This window comes from Pezoporus occidentalis, unplaced genomic scaffold (genome assembly GCF_034315485.1).
Source record: "Pezoporus occidentalis ecotype Australia unplaced genomic scaffold, CSIRO_AGI_Poc_V1 ctg220, whole genome shotgun sequence".
NCBI lineage: Eukaryota > Metazoa > Chordata > Aves > Psittaciformes > Psittacidae > Pezoporus > Pezoporus occidentalis.
Window position 1 is genome coordinate 381,938 of NW_026914073.1, and position 22,080 is coordinate 404,017.

At 46.8% G+C, this 22,080-nt stretch overlaps 1 protein-coding gene across 5 annotated transcripts in view; it reads left to right on the top strand.

Moving 5' to 3' along the window:
* Nucleotides 1-22,080, top strand: part of DNAI1 (dynein axonemal intermediate chain 1) — a 154,228-nt gene that overhangs the window by 107,218 nt on the left and 24,930 nt on the right. For 2 of the 5 annotated variants that reach the window (XM_062620365.1, XM_062620366.1), the window contains 2 exons: nt 389-488; nt 15,221-15,406. In XM_062620365.1, coding sequence (XP_062476349.1) covers nt 389-488; nt 15,221-15,406 — 286 coding nt within the window. Of the gene's footprint in view, nt 1-388; nt 489-3,951; nt 5,448-15,220; nt 15,407-22,080 lie in introns of those variants that run through there. The other 3 variants (XM_062620367.1, XM_062620368.1, XM_062620369.1) reach the window with 3 other exon arrangements.

The following is a 22,080-nucleotide window of genomic DNA, read 5'->3' on the forward strand; positions in this document are numbered from 1 at the left end:
GAGTCAAATATTTCCTGTTGCCAATACTGCTCTAATATTCAGTGTTGTCAGAAGTCCAGAGAGGGAAAATCACTTTTTCCCATATGATTATTAACCAGAGAGACTCCATCTTTCTGTGTGTGTTGGGGGGAAGCTTTCAAAATGCTTTAGGAAGTAAAGAAGCACTTTTTCTTCTCATCACAGCAGGACCAATCCCAACCCATTTGATTTGATACTGTGCTTTGCTTTGTCTGTGGCTCAGATGATAGCTGTTATCTGACATAGAGGATATGTCTTGAACTTCTGCATCTGGTCTTGAACACAGGCTGCAGCATCAGTATTTATAACTCAGGTTTCACTTCCAGAGTGACATGTGTATAAAAGAGTTCATCCCTCTTTTTTTTTACAGGACTCCAATGTTTGTTTATGACCTGAATTCTGGTGTAGGAGATGTTGCATGGGCCCCTTACTCCTCTACGGTCTTTGCTGCAGTCACCACTGATAGCAAGGTGAGAGCCTGGAAGCAACACTGCTCTTATTTGAGCTGAGAGGAAGTCGGGGAATTAGGGTTGAGCATGGAGACATGTCAGCCCAGTCCTGGCCTGGCATGTCAAGGAGCTGCAGGTCTCCCATCAGCAGTTATCCACCACAGTGACAGGCTAAGTTGGCTGCAGCTTGCCTGAGCTGCTTGCCTCAGGATGGGAGGCTCATTTTGGTAGCTCAAGGCCCTAAAATTCCTTTTTGCTCAGTCTGATTACAAGGACACAGAAGTCATAAAGTAGTAACAGAGATGAAGAAACCTGGGCAGCAGCCTTTGGTACTCCTTCTCCCTTAAGGTCTACCACACCCCTACAAGCAACAAGGCCAGAAATCTCTCAGCTGCAGCCCAGTCATCCAAACAGCTGGTTTAAATCAGAGGGCTTTTAGCAGATGCTGAGGATCAGGGGCACATCTCTCTGCAAACCCATGACAAACCCATCAGAAATGCATATATGGGCCTTCTCTTCTAAGCACAGGTGCTTCTTGAGGGCTAAGCCTCCCAACCTTTAGTATAAGAAAGCTAAACCTGTCTGCAGCCATAGTTTGCTCCTCTTACTGCAGGAATGGAAGTACTCAGAGGATAAAGAGGAAAGCAAGGTTTGGGCAACAGGCTTCTTTTTCCTATGCTTTCCTGTCTTTGGTATGCATGTCCCCAGGCATGAGTTGCTAGCTCCTTCTCAGCGCTGCTCATGCTGCATTAAGGTAGGGGTTGCAAATGCATGAAAGTCCCTGCTTGCTCTTGTGTTGACCACATCAGTAAAGGTGTGCAGCTTCCACATGCCAGGAGAAAAAACAATTCCCAGTGTGGGAAATCAGCTTATTAACCAGTGAATCCCTGGGGATGGAGAGATGATGCTCCAGATCAGATCACCCCTAGTACAAGCTGACGTTAGGGTGTTGGTTTGGAACGTCTAAGGTATAGAGAAGCAGCAGAATAAAGAGGTTATATACTTACATTGATATTTAAAAGTCAATTGTAGTAATATACACTGGGTCAGCCAACAAAACTTTGTTCCAATTAAATAAAATCAACATTTTTCCACTGTGTGAGGCTGTGGTCAAAAGTAATGATTTCGTAATGAAATAATTAGACTAGTCCCAATATTAGGATGATGGCAGTTATATCTTTGCCCCTAGCCATTCATTTGAGTAGCTCAGATGGTTAATTTGGGCCTGGTGAGTAGCCGGGGGATGTAGCTATCCATCAACTCTGCTTTTGTACTTTAAGACCAAGTTGCTCTGTCTCCATGGTCTGAATGTTTTGCTGGTATAAACTGGAAAGTCTGTGCAGTTTGGTCAAATTACTCTAGCAAAAAGATGGTCTTTATATATCTCTATTATTGAACTGATGCCTTGGCAACTTTATTGCAGTTTAACCTTTATGTTATAGCAAAAAATTCATTTCACTGATACACTGGCTCAGGCTGTGAATTTGTTTCTCCCAAGTTAAACAATAGAAATCTTTTCACTGGGCACCTGGTCTCCCTGAGAAGCCACAGCCTACAGAAAGCAGTATTGATGCTTTTCCCTTGCAGGCAGGGTCACAATGAGGCCCTTTGTTCATGAATATGTCTGTCCCCATTCTCCCTTATATGAAATGAAAGGTCTGCATGAATTAAATTAATGCATTCATAATGTGACTCATCCTCTGATTGTTTTCCACAAGTGAAGTTGTGTGCATCCTCAAACCTGGTAAGGGTCATGCTGACCTTCACAGCTCTGAGTGATGGGGTGAGTGCTGCAGAGACCTGTGGGTATCCCATCTGTGTCCTGGTTCCTAACTTTGGGGAAAAGGAGAGAGATACTTTCAGGCAGTGATACATCTTGGGCAGCACAAGCAGATGGAGAATACTTGGATTCTTTACTGATGTGTTCAAGTTTCTGCAGTGATAGCTCTATGGAGGCTTCATGCTGCTCACTTGGGACAGATTTGTCAGAGCTTCACCTGCTGTAGAGAATCTCCTATGCAGTTAGCAAGAGTTTGTGCAATATGGTCCTTCCACCCCACCCCTGCGTCTCCTAGCCACTGCTGCAGTGATTCTAGTTGTGTGGCTGCAGAGTCACATCAGCTGCAGCATCCATGGGCCTGGAGTTTGTAAGAGGCTATAGATAAGACAGTCAGCTGTCTGGCTTTGGCAGCACTGCATCCAGGATATCTCACTTTGTCTATCCTACCTTTGATCTAATTCAGTAATCCTAATCTAGTAAAATCTAATTCTGATTTATGCTGGTAATCCCAAACTCTGAGAAGAGTGGTCATCAGCCAGGAGCAGCCCAGAAGTGGGCTGCTTAGCAGGAAAGGTTTAGGCAAGAGCTGCCTTCCCATTGCAAAAGGCTGGCCAGGTCTGATGCTGATAGAAATCCTGGGCCTTTGTGTTAGCCACTACCCATGATGGTTCCAGCAGGGTTTCTCTGAGCCATGGTTTAGGTTCTATTTTGAGCAGAACCTTCTAGATCTGCAGGGGAAGAGGAATGAGTAGTTGTTTACAGCCTTTTCGTTCCTGGATATATTATACTTTGTGGCACAGTGCACTTCTTGGGAATAGCTCAGCACCTCGCACAGGGTAGTCTCCATTAATGCTGGGAAAAGGTCTACATTAACAGGATATTAACAGGATATTCTAAGATTCTATGATACAGAAAACAACAGGACATGCAGCCAGAAAATAAAACATTAAAGACCTCCTGTTCATAAACAACCTCTAGCTTTGCATCCGCACATAATTATGCCTACAAAAGTTGAAGGTTGCCTGGAGGTGGTTTTAAATCAGACCCTAATTGCAGCCTTAAAGGGATACCTGGTGTATTTTTGAGAACACATTTCCTTATTCAAGCTGATGCTATGCATCCAAAAGGTGTATGTCAACCCCCTTGACTGTAAGACTGACTCGGAAATTGGAAATCTAAAATTCTCTCAATCCCCATGATTCCAGGAGTGAAGATTTAGGAAAATCTGTAAGTATCATGGGCATTATGATAAAACGTGTGTGTTGGCAGCTGGGCATCTGCTTCAGACAGCATCACCTCTTCATAAATAATCCAAGTATGCGTGTTCTGCTGCTAATGCATTGGATACTAACTGCTACTAGTGCTCTCTATTATGTTCTGGGTAATTTCCTTAGTCTCCTGCTCTGCCCGATGGCCATTTTGTTTCAGAATGAGCATAAATGATTTGCAATGAAAATTGAAATAAAATAAAATGATCACTGAAACATGTGCATGCATGCCAACAGTGCCTGGAAAAAAAACCTCCCAGTTCTCTAACTAGGTGTCTAAATAAGTGGCCTGTTTTAAAAGGACTGGACAGCCAGCTGCTTTTATGGAAGCTAGTCTCTGCTGGATGCACTCAGAGTGGTTGCTATAGAGCATTCAGCTTTGGTTTCAATCAGTGTGCTAGGTTCACTGCAGTTTTGCTCCGTGATTGCATTTCAGATGACGCTTACATTCCTTGAAGACTCCACAGTGGTTCCTAAAGCAGACAAGTGGAAAGATCTGTTATTTCTAAGCATGAGTCCTGCAGCTCATTTGGCTGGCAGCGGCTCTGTGGTCCCTTCAGGCCATTTCCTACAGAGACCTGGGTGCAGTTACTGATGTGATCAGCACTGAAACAAAATGCGGTAGAGAACACCTACTTTAGTTCATGTTGTAAAAGGTAAAAGCCTGACAGGAAGAAAAAGGTTAGCTTTGGAGAGAAAAAAAAAAAAAAAGAGAAAAAAAACAACCCCAAACATGTGGAGATGGATTTGGATACCTAGACTCTTAAACTTACAGTGCAGGAAATCTAGGGGATGCTGGTCAGAGAAGCGAGGAGGGGTGGAATTTAATCCCTGGGGCGTTTGGTAGGATTTGCCTTTGGGAGTTTGCTTTAATCCCATCTCAAACAGGCTTAAAACAGGAAAGAAAAAAAGAAACATGTAAAAGCAAGAATCATACTTGAAATTTCCTGCTTGGGCTTCTTTTACTTACTTTCCTTAATAAGGAAACGGTGCTGGCATTTCTTCCGCTTCTGGATCAGTCCACACATGTGGTTGCTTTCTTGTGCTGAATTCATGCACAGATTGTTACCTGTGTTTAAAAAGCTAAAGACACCCATGTCACAAGTGTCCCTGAATGGCTGGATCCCAGGCTGTGAGCCACAGCTGCCCCATGCAGTGGCTGTAATGGTGTGGTTGAGCCTGGAGAAGGAGCCCAGCAGCAGCCTGCCAGTGCCTACAAGGAGGTCATCAAGAAGTGGGAGCCAGGCTCTTCACAGTGGTGCATGAAGGAACAGTAAGACACAACAGCTCGGTTGGGTTGAAATGAGAGGTTTGGACTGGGTATTAGGGGAAACCTTCACTGTGAAGGGAGTCACGTAATGAAATAGGTTGCCCAGAGAGGTTGTGCCATCACTGTCCATGGAGGTTTTCAAGACCAGCTTGGATGGAGCCCTGAGCAACTGCATCTGACCTCAGATCTCACCCTTTGGCCAGGAGGTTTGAGTAGAGACTTCTTGGTGTCTCTTCCAACCTGAATTACCTTCTGACCCTATGACATTATGAAATGTCCTGTGTGAGAAGGGCGATCCCAGGGGTTTTACTACAGGCTTGCACTAAGTGCAAGTCCATTTTCTCTCATGTTTTTGTGGTCTGTGTCCTTCATGACTAATGCAGCAAGAGCAAGGTGATGTTATAGCCATCTTTAGTAAATATTGATAGCCTCAAGATAAATGCCATCCAAATGTGCACTATGCAGAGAAGGCCGCTTAGACATATGCTCTAGGGCTTTTCCCCATTACTGAAGCTCTTGACCTTTCAAGATGTGAAATACTTGAAACAACGTAAACCTTCAAGAAATTAGCTGATGGTTTGTGCTGCTCAGTAAGTGAGTGTGCCCTTTCCTGCTTATACACACATATTTTACTGAACAACTGTTCTGCATGAGAAGTCTTGAAGACCACGTTCCTGTTGTATCTCAGCATTGGATAAGATGCTGAATAAATGCCTGTTGTCTGGATACCCACTGTTTTCCTTTCTGCTCTTGGGAAAGAATCACACTGTTGTGTGTTTGTTCATAGAGCAATTTGCAGAGACTTGCTTGTAATTTAGCATTGACCGGCAGCACAATCCAGTTTCTTACTTTAAAAGCATGAATGATTTTGCAGATAAGAGGCTTGCTAAACCTTTCTGGTTTACAAATATTTCACTGGGTATTTTGGGGCTACTGCTGCCTCTCCTTGTAGGGCACGAATCAGAGGTGCCAGCAGACCTCCCAGCATCAGTCAATGCTTTTCCCCAGGGGAGTCAGGACTGTGAACCCCTCATGGCTACAGATGTCCCTGCTGCATTCAAGTCCTTCCTCCTACCCTTCTGCATTATCCCATGGGGTTTATCTAAGTTAGGGGTCCACAACAAGCTCTTCAGGGCTGGGATGAGGCATCTTGTGGCCCTCTGCACCGTGGCCTGGGCACTTGCTGGGGTGTAAAAACACCAAATGAGTGCAGGTCCCCTTGTCATCACCCAGAAGGACCTCTGAGTAGGCTGAAGTAGGCAGGGGCTTTCTTAAATTGGCTTTGAAACTGCATTCACAGCATAAGTGGTTGTTTCCGGTGAAACTGTTCATTTTCTTCTGCCACGAAACCTAAAAGGCTCTTTCTTTTTTCCTGCTGAATTTCTGAGATTGATGTGAACTGCTGGGCAAGCTTTTATGTCTGCTTTCAAACAAGGGCTGTTGGCATATCAAAGCTCAGTGAGGTAGGTGGTCAGAGACCCTGGAAGTAATGCTGCTTTCTTTGTGCCAGTCAGGCTATCCTTCCTTTCCCGCAGCCACCAGGCTGTTTGTGTACTACTTCTAGGGAATAAAGCTGGCCTGGAAGACTTTGGTATGCCCTGCAGGGTGTGAGCCCTCATCTCAGACCTGCTGCAGCTTCCATCCTATCCTAGGTTGCTCTGGTGGGCTCCAAGCCTCAAAATGTGCACCTCAGGATGCTGCTGCTCATTCACATCCCTCAGCTACTGAGCTGACGTGGGGTGAGGTCAGCACAGTAGTTGGTTTCAGTGCAAAGCCATACGTAAATGTAAACCCCTTTTGTCAGTGGTGTTGCAGGAATTGTTTCTTACAGAGATGCTCACAGGCCAGGTTTTCATCACAAGGGCTATTGCTTTTTCAGGTTATGAAATACAGCATTTTAACAAAACCCATCTGCTGAGATTAACTACTTCATTCAGCCACACAGGAGCCAAGTTTGCCTTTTCCTGCTTTCACACGTATATGAGTGGAAAAAATGATTTGGGTATTATCTCCAGATTTCATTGATTCACTTATTAGACTTTGCATGAAAACATACCAGGGGCACAGAGCCCATTAAGAGTATTTCTGAGAATAGAAAGCTGCTCCTAGGTGCTTCTTCACTCTTTGTTATGTTCCTCTATTAAGAATGGCCCTTCACTTAGGTTTCAGTTTGAAAGTGGGAACCATTTGTATTCGGACCACTGAGAGCCCTCAGCTATCTGCCCACCCTGCTGCACAGAGACAGCAGCTCCTGTACCTTGGTGTTTGTTGCTTGGCATTATATAATGACCTGAAATCTGTGCTGATTCATTTTAAATGCCAGTCTCCAAACCATTACAGTTCGATATCTGCTTTATGAACAGCTTCTCTGGCCTGCTGCAGGGCTACAGGTGCCAGAGAGCAGTGACTGATTCTCCCATGAAACCAATGCTGCCCTTGCTTGTGCAACTGCCTGCCTTCACCCATGCCCCAGCCTCTGTACGGGGTGAGTACAGAGGGTGCTGACTCGGTGTAGCAGGGCATAGCCATTCTAGGGAGAATAGCTTTAAGATGAAAGAGGGGAGATTTAGATTAAATATAAGGAAGAAATTCTTCCCTGTGAGGGTGCTGTTGCCCAGAGAAGCTGTGGCTGCCCCATCCCTGGCAGTGTTCAAGGCCAGGCTGGACAGGGCTTGGAGCAACCTGCTCTAGTGGAAGGTGTCCCTGCCCATGGGACAAATCAGTGAATGATCTGTTTGTAAGTACTGGTAGATCAAGGAACAGTCAGTCTAGTAAGGCTTTAGTAAGGTCATATAACAAAAACATTAATGATTTTGAGAGTAGCAAGCCTGGTCTATCAGAGGAGGGAGGTGTAATACATGTTTGCAGGTTGACCTCAGGAACACTGTTGGCACAAGCCCATAAGCAAACTATAAGGCAGGTGAGAAGGTAGATGTGACATGATGGAAGTCATCCTCAACAGAGTGTGCAGTGCAGCTATGGATGCTTTGGGTACTGAAGCTGGCACTGAAACTCAGCAGCAATTTGGTGTGTGGGGGGGACTAAGCAGGCAGGATTTACAAGTGCTTTGGTGCCAGAATTGAAATTGTAAATGAGGTTGATAACCTCAGCAGCAATTTGCAGTCAGTGAGATAAAATTCAATAAAGACACAAACCAAATGTGCAACATGAAATGATCACTAATTGGGACAGCAGCAGGACTGTGAGGGATGCTGGGCAAAGGGACTGCCTGTGCTGCTGTGTTCTTGCTAATGCTGTGCTGCTGAGTCTGACCCTGGAACATGCAGGGCAAAGCCACCCTATGGGCACAGCCAGGGCTCAGGCTGGAGTTTGGATGCTGGTCTCTAAGGAAGGGTCATCTCTGCTGCTGCAGAAATGGTTGCAGCACAGTGCAGAGGTACCAACTGCTTTCATCATCCTACCTGTTGCGTGATTTCAGCGCAGATTAGCTTTTCTGTTTGATTTTAACCTTTCAGAAGTGATTTGGAAGGTAACATTACATTTAGTACAAAAGCGAAGAGCAGAGGGAGGCTTTGTGATTCATTCCAAAGCACACTATTGAAGTTAAAGAGTCAAAAAGAATAAAAAAAGAGTCATGGACAACATAAAAGAATCATATTAGACCAAACTGAAGTGCAAGCAGCAGGGGTAGGATGCATCAGCTGTTTAGCACCAGATTATAGCATTCAGAAGTGAGCAAGACTGAGACTGAAGGAGATTATCCTAATCACTGAGACTCTCAGAGCAGAGCCAGGCTGACAGAATTGGTAACTGACAAGTTAGCTTGGATAAACAAGCACTTTCTTGTAGAACAATGTCACAGGGTTTCCATGAAGCGTCAAATGGTCCTCAGCCTGTCTGAATGAATAGCAGCTCTTCCAAGTGCAGAGGCTTTGATTTCTTACTGACTCGTGGGAGATGAGTCAAATCAGTTGAGGCTGAGGCTGTTTTCCTACCATGTCAAATTGGGAATGACCCAGTTCTTACTGAATGAGAAAGAGCAGGAATACGCAGCCCTGCAATGAAGCAGCTCCTACAGTTAAGTCAGGTGACACAGATGCTCTCTTTCCCTTGTGTCATGCACCCTGGAGCAGTGGGCTGGCATGATGCAGGGCAGAGGGATGTGCTCAGGCCCTCTCCCTTACCCTGGGACATACAGCCCACTCTTCACTGGCAAAGCTCACCTGCCTCAGCCCTAAAAGCATCTTTCACAGATGTGGGGTCATCCTTAGAATCATGGAATGGTTTGGGTTGGAAAGGACCTTAAAATTATCAATTTCCCTTGCCATGGGCAGGGATACCACACCTTAGACCATGTCACCCAAGGCTCTGTCCATCCTGGCCTTGAACACTGCCAGGGGTGGATCATTCACCAGTTCTTTGGGCAGCCTGTTCCAGTGCCTCACCACCCTCACAGTAAAGAACTTCTTCCTTATATCCAATCTAAACTTCCCCTGTTTAAGTTTGAACCCATCACCCCTTGTCCTATCACTACAGTCCCTAATGAAGAGTCTCTCCCCAGCACCCTTTTAGGCCCCCTTCAGATATTGGAAGGCTGCCATACCTCTGAACATACTGTAACAGAGCTGGGGTCTGTCCTTTTGCCGTTAGCATGAAAGTGCTGTGAAACCCCATGAATTTTGGGGTCTGCCTAGTGCTGGTGTCAGGGCCACCAAGGACCAGCATTCCTGTGTCATCACAGAAGCAGGGAGGCAATGACTGTTTTCTGAGTCAGGTCTCCTTTCCTCCTGCCAAGCCCCAGGCTTCAGAGGAGACCAAGGGCTGTCTTACAACCCTTATTTGTAACTCAAAAATATCCTTGCAGAGCAAATTAACTGTATTTGAGGCTGTTCTGCCTGCAGTGGGACTATAGAAATCATGCAAAGTAAGGTCTCCACTGCATGGCAGCTTGGCTTTGATGTAAGCTGGGGTTCCCCTGCCTCCCCACTGTCTTTAGGATGCTCCAGCAGCTGACGTGGTGCTAGACAGAGGCTGCCTGTTACATACATTAGCTGAGAGTTTGAAACAAGTCATCTGTGGAGTTTGCAACTGGATGAGGTATCATGGTTCAGTCAAGAAAATTAGGTAAATCCATCATGAAGACAGTGAGAGCCAAGCAGTGAAAGAGATGTCAAACTGGTAAAGGGCAGCATTATATTAAATTATCCCTCACCTTTTTGCTCTTACACCAACTTTGTTCTTTGTTGCCAAGTTACCAGGTACATCTTCCTTGTTCTTACCACATATATATTTCGCCTCAGCCTTGATTCTGGTTTCTGTCAGGTTGGTTTTGAACATGACAGCGTTGCCCAGATCGCTGCTGGGGAATAAAGGCTTGCAAGCCTGGAAGAATAGGACAGTGTAGGCTGCAGCCACTGCAGGCCCAGCATTTGTTCAAGGCATGCAATAAAGGCAGGGGAGGACAAAGTAGCTCTAGAGCTCCCTTCTTCATGGGCCACAAAACCCAAGTAGCTTGTTCTGCTGGCAGAGAGGTTGGTTTCTTTCAGGTGGTGCCCTTTGGAGGGTCCAGCTCTCCACCAGATCTTCTGGTGCTCACAAGGCTTATGTGCTTTAGGGCAGTGGGTGACAGCAGAACATAAGGACAGGGGGGTCCAGGTGACCTCAGAGCTGTTGAGCAGATGGGAGTCTGGGCTGACTTTCAGGCTGTATGTGCAGTTTGCAGAGCGGGCAGGGGGAAACGAGTTGGTCAAAACTCTGAGCTTGTTTTGATGCTGGAGCTACAGTAATAGCCTCGGACATGCACTGTGCCATGCTTTCAGAGCAGCTGTGTGGAGCCTCAGTGGGGAGCCACTCGATTTTGGGAGGTGGAATACATTTGTGTGATTCATAGACAGAGGGACTGATGGTCTGGATGCAAGTGAGCTGGATTACTTCTCCAGCTGAGAGTCAGGAATGAAAGCAGCTCATTTATGTCAAATATTTTCTGCAACTGTAACACAGCAGAGTTAGATCCATTATTGCCTGTACGTCAAGCATGCAGGCTCTGTTGATACCCTGATGGCAATTTTAAAATGTTCCTATTGAGTAAAAAGCATGAGAGACAGACTGCAGGATTCACCTGATCCCATCTCAGATAACTGGGCATCTGCTTAAATTTAATGCTCCTTTTCAGGGGTTACTGACTTTCCAGAGTTACTGTCCTTCTATCAAGAAGATTGCTTTGAGCATCTGCCTGACATATCTACCATCAGACTGTCCAGCGCTTTGGTCTGGGTTTCTTTTGATGGTTGTTGATGCCAGCTCATAAATCCCTGTGCTGCAAAGAGTGGCTTAGCTCAACAGCTTGGGCTTCATTTGGAGGCGCTTCTTATCCTCTGTCACTTCCCTGCAGTGGGCACACAGGTTTAGAGGGACCATAAATAAAACAGCTGTTGGAGTCACTGGTTGCTGCCTCATGCCTTATTCTCCCTGGAGATCTGCAGCTAAGCTGGGAGAAGCAGGGGAGAGTCCTTACACTCTTCTATTTCAGACATTTTAATGTTTCTTTTACCCCTCTCTCTGTGCCTCACTCAGTATTTCTTGTTCTTGGTGTGTGAATCATGTTCCTCTAAGGAAGTGCCCACATCTAGTTCCTAAAGACTCAGTAACAAAAGAACTGAGATGCCCTTTTCCCATTATCTGAATGCTTATTAACAGAAAGAATGAGGGTGTCTGCCAGGGTCTGCAGACCCTGCAGGTCCCTGATTCGCTTTTATGCGACCTGCAGAAGATACCTGAAAAAAGCAAGTTCATTGTCAGAAGCTCCAGCTCTCTCCCTGGGGACGTGCACTGCAGTGGAAATTGAAAATCAGAGGTCTGAAACCTCCACTCTGCAGTTTCTAAACCACTTCTGGATAAGCATGAGTGAGTGAGCATTGTCCCAGGTTCAGCACTTGCAGGGAGGGAAGTGGTGGGGCCAACCTAGGCAGCATAAGAAGGAGTAGCAGTACTGGCAGGGCAGAGGAAGCTATTCATAGGAGCAACTTCACTGGTTTGTAGGCTGTGACAAGAGCACTGACATGCTCTTTGTTCCTTCACAACTCTCAGTAACATTAAAGTCCAAGCTGGTGTCCCAGCACAGGGCATTAAACTGCCCTGTTCCTATATGCTGTCTCCCTATCAAAGCTACACTTTCTGCTTTAGGAGCCCTGGCCATATTACTGTGTTTCCCATGGAGTCATTGAACTGTGAGATCTCACATTCTGACAAGCATCACTGCTGTGTTGGTGTAGATAACAGTCTGGGTGATGCTATGGTACCAAGCGAGGCATCAGGGGCCAGATGGGTGGAAGCAGGCCTGCCCTGTGAGCTGTGACAGCCCAGGATAACATGTCACACTGTGTATCAGTGAGTAGGTGGATATGCTTGTCTGCCACATGTGGAAAGTTATACAAATATCATCCCTTATCAAAAAATCCCATTTGTACCAGCTGCCTGACAGTGTCTGGGTGGCAGCTCTCATCTGGATGCTGCTGGATGCGTGGCTCCTCTGAGCAGAAAGGTGCCCTATGGAAGACAATCTATAGTTTGGAGGGATAGGGGCCACCAGGGCGGTGGAATGGGGAGAAACTGTATGATGTTAGTGAGTCTCTGTGGTGGGAGATCCAACTGGATCCTATTCCGCAACCCTTAATCCCAGGATTTGAGCCAGCAGGCAGCTCATGGAACTAGGAATCTCAAGGGAAAGCTGCAAGTTTTCAACCTCCCATTCTTTCAGCAGGAAGCCCTGTCGCAAGCCCCAGGCACATGGTACTGGTTGAATGCAGCTCTGCTGCTTTACATTACTGTTAGACTACCTTAGGTGTTATTGGAAGCCCTGTGCACCTTTTAGGTTACTCCCAAAGCACCAAAACCAGTGTTGATCTGACCCCATTGCCCTCTCTCCTGGAAGTGCCTGATTTAGAGCAGTGGCTCTAAATCAAAGCCACTGAAGTCCTCCCTAAGGCCCGTGGCCCACCCCTCCATCTGGAGCGTCTGACAGCTGATATGAGGCTGGTGTTTCCAGCTGGAGAACTGAAATAGATTGTTCTTTTCCATGATTCCCTTGGCAAAGGAAAACAAGCCCATTTGTTTAGAAGCTCATAAAAGAGGAGCTTTATAGTAGGAACATTCATAAACTTGTTTGCTTTTGACCTTCTCCACAGTGCTGATGGTTTCGGGTTCTTGTCCCAGGCATTGTGCTTGTCTGGGCTGTCAGTGACATATTTGAAAGGCAGCCTCACCCAAAGTAATTTGCATTAGTAAAAGAGCCTTTGGCTTTCAGACATGCACTGCAGTGCTGGTAGGGTGTGCTGGTGTGATACATTGACAGCCTTACAGATAGACTTCAGTGGCTGCTGAAAAGAAACCTGACCACTTATTCCATGCTGGGTATTTTCCTCCTACATCAATTGATGCCTACTCAAGTGGTGGGCACTTCACAGGCTCTTAGGTTACTAAGCATTGAGCTTGTGCCATTGCACGGAGGATGGTTGTTAATCCTGCCCTTAAATAAATAAAAATGTATTCTCTGAAGGCAAGCAATTAAATCTTCAGTGAGTGTGGGTCATAGAGGGCTGATATGCTTGAAAGACAGCTTGTCCTTCTCAGAGATGGTATGACAGGAGGTGTAAAGTACAAGCCAGGACAGCTACCTTTATTTATGCCTAGATGAGATTATCTTGCCTGAACTGTGGGACCTCAGGTGTCAGGTCTAGATTCAGAATTTAATGCTGGCATGTGATATATTGAGAAGATAAAATTGAAAGCTTTTTTTTCCACCTATGCTTCTGTTGACTGGGGCAGAACTCTTCAAACTGCAGATCCTCATCTGTGGCTGATGCTTTGGATTCTCTTCTTGAATTATATTGCCATGGCTTTCTTCAAAATATGTCTGAGAACCCTCTCCACTTTTCAAGCTTTTCCCCATCTACAAAAGCCTTATTCTACTTCAGTCTGGAGGGAGTCTTCCTCGTCTTGTTTTCTGCATCTATAAAAGCTTTTCATGGTTCTTCTGCCCAGACCAGCAACACCACAAATTGCTAGATATTGAGTCCTATGAAGACACAGCAGCTCGTGAGACTGCTTGGGACAGGTGTTTGCACATCACACAGCCCATTGCTGTACATGAATTGAGATAAAATTCACCAACTCATTGGTCTGTGCTGGGAGAGTACATGTACTGATTTGATACAAAACCTCCCATATTCTCTGGAATAAGCTTTTATAGTGTAACACGATTTCACATAATTCCTAGATTTAAATTGTGAACATGGCACAATGTTGAAATGTCTCATCTGTTTCCTAAGTGCTAGTAAACAAGACACAGCTGGCAGGAGGTATACAAGTACTTCAGTCCTTATTTTCCCCATATTCCCACTTACTTGTTAGCATGAAATAATCCCTTCCTTAGTTCTTCTGAAGAGAGGAAAGGGAAAAGAAACATAAAGCTGGAAGTCTCCACAGTGGATTCAAGGTGGGAGTCCAGCATACTGGAGACTGCTCACTTCAGCACCAGGAAAGAGAGAGATGTCATGTTTTATTAGCCTTTACAGGCTGTATCAATGATGGGAACTAATTGCAGTTGTTGGGAGATAACACTACACGAACACATTTTCTTGAGTAACTACTACTGTTTGCTCTGGGTTCACAATGAAACATGCATTACCGTGCAGTTGGTGGTGGGGCAGGTCTGTGTCACTGATGTATCACTGCTGTAGGTCTGGGGTCTGTGCCAGTGGGAAACCCACCTGAGTGTTTCCCTTCATCCTCGCGTTTTCTGTTTGGCCAGTTTTCACCTGGCACTTCTCTCGATGCTGTGGGAGAAGGACCTGTGTGCGTAGCATCCAAAGCAGCTAGACTAGAGTGGGTTGCCAGCACCAAGCCGTCCCATGCTTTGCCTGTGTTTCCCTGGCTTTACACCAAGGTACACCCTTAATCATACTGTCCATGTTCCCTTCACTTCCCTCTTAATTACTATTTTGAGTCTTTAATATTATTATTAAGCTGGACATTTTGGAAGGCTCTACTATAAGGGGTAGTAAGTATTTCTGACAGCAGTCCCTGCTTTGTGCATCAATCTCTGTCAGACCCTGAATTAACACCTGGTTGTCTCATTACTTGCAGCACTGAGAAGAGAGAGTAAGACCTGTGGGGTTAGCAGTGCTGGCTCTGAGCCTTCTCCAGTCCAGATCAACTGGTGCCTTACCAAGAGTCTTGGTAAAAGCTTGCATCCACAGCAGGGAACCCCATGAGTCCCTGCAGGAGGGGGACAGGCCCTGAAAAGCATCAGGCAGCTTCTGCACACTGGTTACTTAAAAGAGGATGAAGGTCGTGACTGCAGATAGTAATTGTGTGCTAAGGCTGCCTTTCCATGGGACCTTTTCTCACTTATTTCAACAGAGGTTGTTCCTGCCAGATTAATCCCTTTTGGGTTCTTTGCCTTTTTTTTCCCCAGGCCCATGTGTTTGATCTGAGCATTAATAAGTATGAAGCTCTCTGCACGCAGCTAGTGGTGACCAAGAAGAAGAATAAAATAACCCATGTCCAGTTTAACCCTGTCTACCCTGTTATCATCATTGGAGATCAACGAGGCCACGTTATCTGCTTGAAGCTGTCTCCCAATCTGCGCAAGATGCCCAAGGTAAGGATGACTTGCACTCCCCTAATGAAGGTACAAACCACAGCAGGTCTCTTCATGCTTTATCACTGTCCCCTCTCCTTCTTTGCAATGATATTGGCAAAGTTGCCCTGTCTAGCAAGGTCTTAATATTACCTCAAGCCTTTTGGGTACGATGTCTGGGAAGCTGGATCCTTGCCTCTGTATGAGGAAGGCTCAGTTTGCTCCTGGACAGGAGTGGAGACTGGTGGGAAGGGGTTTGCTGTCTGTGGGCTCTTTCTCACCATGGTCCACACAAGCCCAGAAGCTCTGCAGAGGTTCTTTTTTTTCCCAAAGCTGACATCTTTTCTGATCTTCCAATTTTATTTGCAAAACTCATTGAAACCAGGTAAAGGAGGTCCCAGCTCCTTTCCAAGTCTTCCCACAGAGCCCATGCTACCTGTCTTCTTGCCCTCCTCAGTGACGAGAGCCTGTCCCCTGACCACCATGTCATCTCTCCTGTAAAAGAGCAAGCACTATGTTTGATTTGTGAGGAGACTTGGGATCCTTGTCTCAAGTGACAGCATGTGCCTCTATGAGCTGGTGAAGCCCCTTTTCCAACCCAGCCATGTAGGCCAGTTGTGAAGGATGATGACCTCTCCCACATGGATCCTTTACTAGACTTTCTTTCTGGGCTTCATCCAGCTATGAGCTAAATGGCTGTAAATGCACTGTCCTCTCTGAGCCCATGTAATTCTCATATCCTCTTGTTTAGTGGAGCTATTTCAGTTTCAGGCTTTTTTAGCACTGATCCAAGAAAGCAGTCTCTCAAAATTATCATCCTTTCTTTATATACCCCCAAAGGTTTTAATACTCTACTAACCCACTAGGTTAGGCAAGGTCTTTGGCCAGGAACTAATCAACTTAGTGTCACTCCAGAGTCTTCTGTGTGATTTTTAAGACATTTCTTAAGCTGGAAACCACTAGAACTTTAAATCTTCCCTATGCTGAAAGGCACAGAAAACACAGAAGTGTGGCTGTCTATTTGGGGCTGGGCACGAGAGCTTTGGAGGAGGATGTCTCATGTGCTTCACGCTGTTCTGTTTCCTTCAAAACCACAGCCTAAGACCGTCTGAGCTCTCAGGGCTGTCATTAGCTTGGCTCAGGACACATTTCCTGGTTGCTTTATGAGTCCTTCCTGAGCATGGACAAGCACCATATCTGCCGTAGACCTTGGCTGCACAAGGGTTCAGCAGTGGAGATGGGTCACACACACATGAATGTGGCTGCTCTCATCCATGCCCCAGCTGCAGGCTGTGCAGCACCCAGCAATACTGCATTGTGGGTCAGAATGAATTTGAATGTCTCCTTCCACTCCTTGTGGCCAGCAGCAGCCCTCTGTGCAGGTACCAATGTTGTCATCTCCCTTTGCCAACTTTCTTCAGAGGCTAGTTGCATCCAGTTGATAAAGCAGTTTAAACTGAGTTTGGTAATGGCTCAATCACTTATTGCTGACTTTAAACCAATAGGTACCATGTCCTAGGCAACATATAGATGGGATGGAAATGGACTTGCTGCTCTGATGTTATTAAGCTATCTGTCTTCTCTTTGCTTGGTTAGGTTTGAGGGGACACTGAGCTAAATGTTTCCTGCACATGTGAAAAAGGAGGGATGTTAAGGCATGGCTGGTGTTGTGTACAGGTGCCCTGACTGTAGCCAGCACTTCTCTGAAAGAGATGAGAACTCAAAACAAGTAACATGCAGTGCAGTGGCAAAGTGGCAGATCTGGCCCAGCCAGCCCAGCAGCCTTTCTGTGCCACAAGTGAACAAGCGAGCCTGGATCTCTGAGCCCATCTTTTGTAGCTGATGTAGCATCTGCTGCACCAAACAGTGGTGTCCAGGACTCTATGGTGAGAAGGTTTAGCTGCTGCAGCAGGGTGCTGTAGCAGACGGAGGCCAAGTCCTGGCAGAACAGGCAGTGCCATCGACTGCCTCATCCTGTCCACCTGCTTCCCATGCCAGCAGCAGCCTTTGTCCATAGTTAGCCTAAGTCTCCAGCTGTATTTGCAAGAGTATTGTCTTACTGTCAGATGTTCTTCCGAAATACTGATCCTAGCTCCTCTGAAGATCAAGACAGCATGCTCTTTAAACCCTTACCCTGTGCAGACAGCTTTCCTCTGTAAAATGACTTCACTTAGAATCATAGAATGATTTGGGTTGGAAAGGACCTTAACATCATCAAGTTCCAACCCCCCTGCCATGGCCAGGGACACCTCGCACTAAACCGTGTCACCAAAGACTCTGTCCAATCTGGCCTTGAGCACTGCCAGGGATGGAGCATTCACAGCTTCCCTGGGCAACCCATTCCAGTGCCTCACCACCCTCACAGTAAAGAACTTCCTCCTCATGTCCAATCTAAACTTCCCCTGTTTTAAGTTTTAACCAGTTAACCCCTTGTCCTACCACTAGTCCCTAATGAAGAGTCCCTCCCCAGCATTCTTATAGGCTCCCTTCAGCTATAAGCTGTTCTCCATGTCCTCTGCAAGTCTCCAGAGCCAAGTTAACAGTTTCAGAATATCCATAGATTTTTGTAAGTGGGTGCAGAACTGTGCAGGGGAGTCCTGGCATCCCAGCCATCGCTTTGTAGGTAGAGAAACCTGTCTGGGCCTGGGTTTGTACCCAGGTGCCTCAGTCTGTTCTCTCCAGCACTTGATCCCCACAGAGCCCTGTGTAGCCCTGCAGGAGTACCTGCCCAGCACCCAGGAGGACACATCATGGTCAGTGCCTCTGGAGGCTGGGGCCTTCGTACGAACCCCAGCACCTGCAAGCTCAGCTGCCTGGTCATTCCCATCAACTCCTTTGGAGGTGGGGAGATGCCTTTTGTAGAGGTCTGACAGAACTCAGGGTGCCGGTAGGACAGGGCAGCCAGGGGCTCATCCAGGTCCCACTACCCCTCTGTTTCACATAGGAGCTTACCTGCGAAGCTTCTCCTCCAGCTTCCCACACCACTGGGGTAGCTCCTTTTGGCAGGTACGACCAGCACACTAACCACCCGTTTTTAAGAGAGCTATTAATAGCCACATGTTATTCCAAACCCCCTTCTTTCCCTTAAAATAGACGTGGTTCTGTCTGCTCCATGTTCTGTGGATTCCTTAGCTGTTGCTGGGCTTCCAAGATGAGGCCCACCACAAGAGACTGAGCTAACTTCATCCCAATAGGATTTCAGCCGTTTTGAGTTTATTCTGGTTTGTGAGGGAAAAGTTGAAATAGAGAGGGTAAGGACTCTGCAGCAGACCTTGGTTCATTCCTCTATTCAGGTCCTTGAGTGAGGAGCTGAGGTTCAAGAGCTCTATAAATAATTAGGAGGGTTGATCTGCAGCTTAATTAGTTCATGTTTGTAAAACACTCTGGGATCTTTAAGAAGTGTTATTTAATACCCAAGTTTTGCTGTCAGCAGTGTTAGCACAGCCGCGTTTATGAACACTTGGTAGAACAAATATGCCAAGGGGCAGAACTTCTCAAAAGCACTCATGTGGTGTTTTCAGAATAGACTTTCATAAAGACATACAGTAAAAGCTTCAAAAATGCCTAAAACTCACTATGAGTTTTGGCCTCTAAATCACTTAGTGGCACATAGGAAAAGTGAATTTGTTACTGAGGGGAATCTGGGCACAGGGTCTCTACCATCTATCAGGCCCTTGTGTCAAGGGCACACAGAATCATAGAATGGTTTGGGTTGGGAAGGACCTTAAGATCATCCAGTTCCACCCCCCTGCCATGGGCAGGGACACCTCACACAGAGGGTATAGAGGTCCCTCTGCTTGTGCCAAGCACAGTGGGAGTCGTTGTGTCTTTGCCCTGGTGATTTGGGTCCTGGAGTCCTCCCTAACCCCATAGGCTGAAGTCTCTGCGGACAGAGACATCCCTTCGCCCCAAGGCAGTGAGTTATATTCATTTCCATGAGGTATGATGCTGATGGAGGTTTTCCATGCCTGTTGCTGTTGTCTCTGTATTGTGTGAGTCCTCTTGGAACACACTACCCAACTGCTAAGCACCCACCTCCCTGAGCAGCAAGCCCTGCTTGAGCAGAAAACTCATGGCAACAGCTGTTGTCCTGTGCAAGGAAACCTGGTGAAAGGTGAAATTGGGTTGAGTCCTTCTGCTCCGAGCTGGGACAGAAATGCTTGCAGTATTTTAAGATGCAGGGGTATGAACAAGTGGCTCTCTGCTGTTGTCCAAGCCACTTTTGGACTCCAAGTGCTCCTTTAAAATTGCAGTTGTTGTCAGGCAGGAATTGTTTAACTAATAAAGTATTGTTCCTAATTTATAACGACCTTGTGGTTGAGTTCACCAGAGGGAAGCATTGCTGTAAGAAGAATCAGTTTGGGGCAGAGATGTTTAATTAATACGCCTTCTGGGTTTTGTTCGGGGGTTGGAAGAAATTAAAGCATTTTGTCATCACAGTCAGAAGAATGTAGCTGCTCGTGGGCTTTGGTTTGTTGTTAAAAAACTGCTGAAATAGCCTGGCACAACCCCTGTCAATGCCAAAAGTAAGCAGTAAAGAAGAGTGTGAGGAGTTTTTAGAAATGCTGGGAGACCACAGCTGAGTGGGAGAGAGAAAGAAAGCAGGTCAGAGAAAGGTTACAGTACATTTGCTGAGGCTAAGGCAATTTCCTGGCCAGTACCCAGGCTGACAGCCAGGGAGGGAGCCAGCTTCTTGGCCTGATGCTTGTACTGGATATTTATCTTGGATTATCCAAGATGATTATCTCAGTTTCTGTCCCTGCTACTGGTTTCTTCACCTGCGAGTCACCTCTTTCTTGTCCCCTGGGGACAATTGAGTTCCTTCCTAGGCAGTATATCCAGGCTGACAGGGTCTAGCTGGGTATGAGAGGATAGGGAAGAGGAACACAGCTGCACGCCCATTGCAGGATGCAGTGTCAGGGCTCTTCACAGCTCAGGAGCTGTAGACACACATCTGTGAGTCCAGCACAGGGTTTCTGTGAGCAACTTGTGTTTTGGGGACAAGTGAGGGGCATGAGGTAGTTCTGAGCCTTCCTGAATGCATGTGGGGCTCCCTCTGTGCCTTATCGCATCAGCCAGTGTCACCTCTGGACTCCCTGTGCCTCTCTGCCTATTGGCAGCCCTGATGGGTTTGCCCTTGGCCAGATCCAGCCAAGGAAGGGGCATTGAGTTGTATTGTCTGCAGCACTTTCGCTCTTTGACCATAACTGATGGCAGGGTCTGGGAGGGACCAGTTAGGATTTGGGGGACTGTGATGGACAGTGGGAGGGTGTTGGGATTTTCAGGAGGTGAAGAAGGGAGGGGAATTTGGGGAATATTGGTGGAAGAGTGTGAAGTTAGAATCATAGAATCATAGGATAGTTAGGGTTGGAAAGGACCTTAAGGTCATCCAGTTCCAACCCCCCTGCCATGGGCAGGGACACCTCACACTAAACCATGTCACCCAAGGCTCTGTCCAACCTAGCCTTGAACACTGCCAGGGATGGAGCATTCACAATCTCCCTGGGGAACCCATTCCAGTGCCTCACCACCCTCACAGGAAAGAATTTCCTCCTTATATCCAATCTAAACTTCCCCTGTTCAAGTTTTAACCCGTTGCCCCTTGTCTTATCACTACGGTCTCTAATGAAGAGTCCCTCCCCAGCATCCCTATAGGCCCCCTTCAGATACTGGAAGGCTGCTATGAGGTCTCCACACAGCCTTCTCTTCTCCAGGCTGAACAGCCCCAACTTTCTCAGCCTGTCTTCATACGGGAGGTGCTCCAGTCCCCTGATCATCCTCGTGGCCTCCTCTGGACTTGTTCCAACAGTTCCATGTCCTTTTTATGTTGAGGACACCAGAACTGCACACAATACTCCAGGTGAGGTCTCACAAGAGCAGAGGAGAGGGGCAGGATCACCTTGGACCTGCTGGTCACGCTTTGATGCAGCTCAGGATACGGTTGGCTTTCTGGGCTGCAAGCGCACGCTGAAGCCGGCTCATGTTTATTTTCTCAATGATCAGCACCCCCAAGTCCTTCTCCACAGGGCTGCTCTGAATCTCTTCTCTGCCCAACCTGTAGCTGTGCCTGGGATTGCTCCGACCCAGGTGTAGGACCTTGCACTTGGCATGGTTAAACTTCATGAGGTTGGCATCAGCCCACCTCACAAGCGTGTCGAGGTCCCTCTGGATGGCATTCCTTCCCTCCAGGGTATCAACCGAACCACACAGCTTGGTGTCATCGGCAAACTTGCTGAGGGCGCACTCAATCCCACTGTCCATGTCAGCGACAAAGATGCTGAACAAGACCGGTCCCAGCACCGATCCCTGAGGGACACCACTCATTACTGGTCTCCAGCCGGACATTGAGCCATTGACCACAACTCTTTGCGTGCGGCCATCCAGCCAGTTCTTTATCCACCGAGTGGTCCATCCATCAAATTGATGTCTCTCCAATTTAGAGACAAGGATGTCGTGCGGGACAGTGTCGAACACTTTGCACAAGTCCAGGTAGATGACATCAACTGCTCTACCCCTGTCCATCAGTTCTGTAGCCCCATCATAGAAGGCCACCAAATTGGTCAGGCCAGATTTCCCCTTAGTGAAGCCATGCTGGCTGTCACCAAGCACCTTGTTGATTTTCATGTGCCTTAGCATGCCTTCCAGGAGATCCTGCTCCAAGATTTTGCCAGGCACAGAGGTGAGACTGACTGGTC